This window comes from Scyliorhinus canicula, chromosome 12, assembly GCF_902713615.1.
Source record: "Scyliorhinus canicula chromosome 12, sScyCan1.1, whole genome shotgun sequence".
Classification (NCBI taxonomy): domain Eukaryota; kingdom Metazoa; phylum Chordata; class Chondrichthyes; order Carcharhiniformes; family Scyliorhinidae; genus Scyliorhinus; species Scyliorhinus canicula.
In genome coordinates, this window is record NC_052157.1 from 141,206,980 (window position 1) to 141,213,681 (window position 6,702).

General features: G+C 57.1%; 1 protein-coding gene across 1 annotated transcript in view; it reads right to left on the reverse strand.

Moving 5' to 3' along the window:
* Positions 1-5,496, reverse strand: part of nsrp1 (nuclear speckle splicing regulatory protein 1) — an 84,650-nt gene extending 79,154 nt beyond the window's left edge. The window contains exon 1 of the mRNA XM_038814314.1: positions 5,375-5,496. Within this exon, the coding sequence (XP_038670242.1) occupies positions 5,375-5,394 (20 nt within the window). The 5' untranslated portion in view covers positions 5,395-5,496. The remainder of the gene's footprint in view (positions 1-5,374) is intronic.
* Positions 5,497-6,702: the final 1,206 nt, after the last annotated feature.

Sequence of the window (6,702 nt, forward strand, 5' to 3'; positions counted from 1 at the left end):
AGTAGCCCAGGAGGAGGCGGGGCCGGGCAGGGCGAAAGCGCAGGCTTTCTGCGGGTTTCCCGCGCTGGGAGATGGTGGGGGCGGGGTCGGGGCTGAGAAGCGCGGGTCGTTGCTGGCTGTTTTATTTTCCCGCGCAGGGGGGCGGGGGGGGTGCACCCGCTGACGGGCACGATGGAGGAGGGGTAGTCCCATGTGGGGAGGAATCGGAGGTAGGGCGGGAGTCGCCGGGGTCAGCAGAAGTTAGCTGGCTCACGGGAGTCCTATGGAGGGAGGGACGTGGCTAGGATGGGTCCTAGTCTTGAGGGGGGGGGGGGGGGGTACCGGGTTGCTGCTGAAACGGTCAGGAAGGAGCTGGAGGACACAGGGGGTGCTGGGGGGGGGGGGGGGGGGGGGGGGGGGGAGGAGTTGCCGCCGTGGGAAACTGGCAGAGCTGGCCAGTGGTGGGCAAGGGATGGGGTATGGTTAATCGGCAGGGGAGGGGGACAGGGAGCCCTCTGATCCGGCTGATAACCTGGAATGTGAGGGGGCTGAATGGGCCGGTCAAACGGGCCCGGGTATTTGCGCACCTGAAGGGGCTGAAGGCGGATGTAGCCATGCTCCAGGAGACACACCTGAGAGTGGTGGACCAGGTTCGGCTGAGGAAGGGATGGGGGGCCAAGTATTTCACTCAGGGCTGGATGAGAAGAGTAGGGGGGGTGGCGATCCTGGTGGGGAAGAAGGTGTCGTTTGAGGCGTTAAATGTGGTGGCTGACAGTGGCGGGAGATATGTGATGGTGAGTGGTAAGCTGCAGGGGGAGCGGGTGGTGTTAGTGAATGTTTACGCCCCAAATTGGGACGATGCGGGGTTTATGCAGCGTATGTTGGGCCGCATTCCGGACCTGGAGGTGGGGGGCCTGATCATGGGGGGGGGGGACTTCAACACGGTACTGGATCCCCCATTGGATCGATCCAAGTCCCGGACGGGTCGGAGGCCGGCAGCGGCTCAGGTGTTGAGGGGATTTATGGACCAGATGGGGGGGGTGGATCCCTGGAGGTTTGCGAGGCCAAGGGCCAGGGAATACTCGTTTTTCTCCCACGTACATAAGGCCTACTCGAGGATTGATTTTTTTGTCCTGAGCAGGGGGTTAGTTTCGAGGGTGGAGGATGTGGAATACTCCGCCATTGCCATTTCGGATCATGCCCCGCACTGGGTGGACCTCGGGCTGGGGGAAGAGAGGGACCAACGTCCGCTCTGGCGCTTGGAGGTGGGGCTGCTGGCAGATGAGGAGGTGGCCGAGGGGGTTCGGGGTTGTATCGAGAGGTACCTTGAGGCCAATGACAACGGGGAGGTCCGAGTGGGGACGGTCTGGGAGGCATTGAAGGCAGTGATGAGGGGGGAATTGATCTCCATCCGAACCCATAGGGAGAGGGGGGAGCAGAGGGAGAGGGAGAGACTGATAGGGGAGATGGTGTGGGTGGATAGGAGATATGCGGAGGCTCCAGAGGAGGGATTGCTGGGGGAGAGGCGTAGCCTTCAGGCCACATTCGACCTATTGACTACCAGAAAGGCGGAAGCTCAGTGGAGGAAAGCACAGGGGGCGGTGTATGAATATGGGGAGAAGGCGAGCAGGATGCTGGCACACCAGCTCCGAAAGCGGGATGCGACCAGGGAGATTGGGGGAGTGACGGATAAGGCTGGGTAGGTGGTGCGGAGGGGAGTAGATGTTAATGGGGTCTGCAGAGACTTCTATGGGGAACTGTACCGGTCGGAACCCCCCGGTGGAGGGGGGTGGGATGGGGCGCTTCTTGGACAAGCTGCAATTCCCGAGGATGGAGGAGGAGCAGGTGGAGGGACTGGTAGCGCCGATCGAGCTGGAGGAGGTGGTCAAAGGGATAGGGAGCATGCAGTCGGGGAAGGCGCCGGGGCCGGACAGGTTTCCGGCGGAATTTTATAAAAAGGTATTTGGACCTGTTGGGCCCTCTGTTGGTCCGGACCTTTAACGAGGCAAGGGAGGGGGGGGGCTTTGCCCCTAACTATGTCACGGGCGCTGATTTCCTTGATCCTGAAGCGGGACAAGGACACTCTGCAGTGCGGGTCATATAGGCCGATTCCGCTGCTAAACGCCGACGCTAAGCTGCTGGCAAAGATCCTGGCCACTAGAATAGAGGATTGCGTGCCCGGGGTCATTCATGAGGACCAGACGGGGTTTGTGAAGGGAAGGCAGTTGAATACGAACGTGCGAAGGCACCTCAATGTCATTATGATGCCGGCCAAGGAAGGGGAGGCGGAGATAGTGGTGGCATTGGATGCGGAGAAGGCCTTTGATAGGGTTGAGTGGGAGGTGTTGGGAGAGGTTTGGGTTTGGGGAGGGGTTTATCCGGTGGGTGAGGCTGCTCTACGAGGCCCCGATGGCGAGTGTAGCCACAAATAGGATGAGGTCGGAGTACTTTCGGCTGTACCGGGGGACGAGACAGGGGTGCCCCCTGTCCCCCTTGCTCTTCGCGTTGGCGATTGAGCCCCTGGCTATGGCATTGAGGGAGTCAGGGAACTGGAGGGGCCTGGTGCGGGGTGGGGAGGAGCATCGAGTGTCGCTGTATGCGGACGACCTGTTGCTGTATGTGGCAGACCCACATACAGGGTGGGGGGGATGCCAGAGGTGATGAGGATTCTTAGTGAATTCGGGGGGTTTTCTGGGTATAAGTTGAACCTGGGCAAGAGTGAGTTGTTTGTGGTGCATCCGGGGGATCAAGAGGAGGGGATTGGTAGGCTCCCACTGAAGCAGGCAGGGAAGAGCTTCAGGTACCTAGGGGTCCAGGTGGCTGGGAGCTGGGGGGCCCTGCACAAGCTCAACTTCACAAGGTTGGTGGAGCAGATGGAGGAGGAGTTTAAGAGGTGGGATATGTTACCGCTGTCACTGGCGGGGAGGGTGCAGTCCGTTAAGATGACGGTGCTCCCAAGGTTTTTGTTCCTGTTCCAGTGCCTCCCCATCCTTATCCCGAAGGCCTTTTTTAGGAGGGTCAACAGGAGTATCACGGGATTTGTGTGGGCGCATGGGACTCCGAGGGTGAGAAGAGTGTTCCTGGAATGGGCAGGAATAGGGGGGGCTGGCGTTGCCCAACCTCTGTGGGTACTATTGGGCTGCCAACGCAGCGATGGAGCGTAAGTGGGTAATGGACGAGGAAGGGGCAGCATGGAAGAGGATGGAGGCGGCGTCATGTGTGGGCACGAGCCTGGAGGCGCTGGTAACGGCGCCGTTGCCGCTCCCTCCAACGAGGTATACCACGAGCCCGGTGGTGGCGGCTACCCTCAAAATTTGGGGGCAATGGAGACGGCATAGGGGAGAAGTGGGGGGCTCGATGGAGGCCCCGATACGGGGGAACCATCGGTTTGTCCCAGGGAGCATTGATGGCGGATTCCTGGGCTGGCACAGGGCAGGGGTTAGGAGGTTCAGGGACCTGTTTGTGGAGTGGAGGTTCGCGAGCTTGGAGGAGTTAGAGGGGAAGTTTGGGCTCCCGCCGGGGAACATGTTTAGGTACATGCAGGTGAGGGCGTTTGCCAGGCAGCAGGTGGAGGGGTTCCCCTTGCTGCCCCCACGAGGGGTGCGGGATCGGTTGCTCTCGGGGGTGTGGGTTAGAGGAGGGAGGATTTTGGACATGTACCGGGTGATGCAGGAGGTAGATGAGGCCTCGGTGGAGGAACTGAAGGGTAAATGGGAAGAGGAGCTGGGTGAGGAGATTGAGGAGGGGACGTGGGCGGATGCCCTGGAGAGAGTGAATTCCTCCTCTTCCTGTGCGAGGCTTAGCCTCATACAGTTCAAGGTGCTGCATAGGGCCCACATGACTGGGACGAGGATGAGTAGGTTTTTCGGGGGCGAAGACAGGTGTGCTAGGTGCTCGGGGAGCCCAGCGAACCACGCCCATATGTTTTGGGCGTGCCCAGCGCTGGGGGAGTTTTGGAAGGGGGTAGCAAGGACGGTGTCGAGGGTGGTGGGATCCATGGTCAAGCCAGGCTGGGGACTCGCAATTTTTGGGGTTGCAGTGGAGCCGGGAGTGCAGGAGGCGAAAGAGGCCGGTGTTCTGGCCTTTGCGTCCCTAGTAGCACGGCGGAGGATCTTGCTCCAATGGAAGGATGCGAGGCCTGGATCAATGATATGCGGGGTTCATTAAATTGGAGAAGGTGAAATTTGCCCTGAGGGGATCAGTACAAGGGTTCTTTATGCGGTGGCAGCCTTTCTTGGACTTCCTGGTGGAACGGTAGGGAAATAGGCCGGCAGCAGCCTTTCCAAATTTGGCCATGACCACCTCCTGTCTAACTATCTCCTGGGCTGGTTTAGCTCACTAGGGGCTGGTTTAGCTCACTGAGCTAAATCGCTGGCTTACCAAGCAGGCCAACAGCGCGGTTCGATTCCCATACCTGCCTCCCCGGACAGGTGCCGGAATGGGGCTTTTCACAGTAACTTCATTGAAGCCTACTCGTGATAATAAGCAATTCTAATTTTTTTTTCATTTCCTGCTGCTTTACATCACTGCTTGCATCTTTCTAACATTGCGCCTTTCTTCAAACCTTTCTGCCCCCAGTCGAACTTCAGCGACTGTTTGTTCTTCGATTAAACCTGTGCCCGCCCTGTGGAATTCGCCATTTGGGCCCCCTAAATTGTTCCCAAGTCCCCCTCCCCATTCTGTCAAAGATTTCCTACTCGCTCCAATTCCCCATCCGTCTTCTTCATTTCTTTCCGCCACAGTAAGCCCCCTCAGAGATCACCTCCTGTGCAATATAAAATGTGGACTCTTTGTTTTTTGGGGGCCACACCTGAGCCAGTGCCAGTCTACCTGCATCTAGGCCATGCCCAACATTGGCACACCCTTGGATGGTTCCTCTCGAATTCAAATTGCCACCTCGGATAGGATGTTAAAAACATTTCAAAACTGTTTTTTATTCACTTTGTTAACTGAGAGCCACAAACCCAAGGCGTGAGAGGAATGGACAGTTCAGGGCCTGACAAGAATTAAATTGGATCAATTTAGAAACAAACAAACAAACACAAACCTTCTCAAAGTTATTTTAACGATTTCTATGCCCCCCCCCCCCCCACCCCACCCCCACCAAGCCAGGTTTGTGTGTTTTCCTGGTGGCCTCATGTCAACAAAGTGACTCCACAGGAAGGGGTGCTAGGCCTCAGGCTGCGGCCAGGCGCAGAGGCCTGGGGAGCGGCGCGAATAGGAAACAGAGGCCGAGGCTCAGCTGGGCTGAGGCAGGCCCGGGTTTCCTCACTCTGCTGCCCGCCTGTCGCCGCTGCTCACAAAAGCCGGGCGCCCGTCCAGGAAGCAGGGCCGAGGCCCGGGAGTCTCCAGCGGGGGAAGCAGAGCCGCCGAGGCCGGAGGGAAGGTCACTTACGGTCTGACAGGCGCCGCCATCCTCGCAGCCGCGGCCTCCGAGCTCCCTCCCCTGCCCGCTGAGGCGGCAGCAGCGGCTCCAACCCCGGTCCCTCCTCCTCCTCCTCGATCCCTCCCCTGGCTCACACTCAGCTCCTGCCTGTCCACCGGGCAGAGCTCCACTCCTGCACATGCAGACCAGGAAATAAGTTTTTTTTTAAAAACACACAATCGGGATGTCAGCAGCAACCTTTACAGGCAAAAAATATATCATGGACAATTTCAATATTTATTTGTGGCACTATTGCTCCAAGGATGTTTAAATGTGAAAGGGGAGCGGGGCAGGGTGGATGGCATGGCTGAGTAAATTGAAACGGTTTGACACAAAACCTGCATTTACCTAGCACCTTTCACCGCCTTAAGACATCCCCAAAGCGCTTCGAGGCCGGTGAGGTACTTTCAAAGCTGTTATCGCATTGGATACTCAGCAGCCCCCCAATTTGCACACACAAATCCCCGCAAACAGCAAGGTGATAATGACCCTTCAATATTTTTGGGGGGATGTCGAGTGAGGGATAACTATTGGCCAGGGCACCTGCTCTTCTTCAAAATAGTGCCTTGGGGTCTTTTATGTCCAGCATTCAGCAGCATGGTGGCACAGTGGTTAGCACTGCTGCCTCACAGCGCCAGGGACCTGTGTTCAATTTCAGCCTTGGGTGACTGTGGAGTTTGTACGTTCTCCCTGTACCTGCCTGGGTTTCCCCCGGCTGCTCCGGTTTCCTCCCACAGTCCGAAGATCTGCAGGTTAGGTGGATTGACCATGATAAATTGCCCCTTAGTGTTCAAAAGGGGTTGTGGGGAAAGGTTAGGGGCATGGGCCTAGACAGGGTGCTGTTTCAGAGGTGGGTGCAGGCTCAACGGGTTGAACGGTCTCCTCCTGAACAATAGGGATTCTATTTGGAGCATCAGCCAACAATTTTCTGTTAAAGAGGTACTTGATCCCATAACATTTCAGCTCAGAGGTCAGAGACATGGCCGACACCAGATGATTGAAGACATTTTACATGGAGACATACAAGTTGCTACATTTTCAGAAGTATACTAAGTGGTTAATGTTTGGAAGCAGTAGACAAACAGACATACTTGAACACATTGCACTCAAAGAAAAGCAATATTTGATCTTTTTGACTGGCCATGGGCCTTGTGCAGCAAATTGGCATAAGTGGGGCATTGCAGGGAACTCGGCCTGCAGCTGTGGTGAGCCCCAGTCAATGACTCACATCACTGAAGACTGCCTCTTGACAAAATTAAGCAGAGGGCTCAAAGAGCTCAATTTAGCCACTGCGGAAG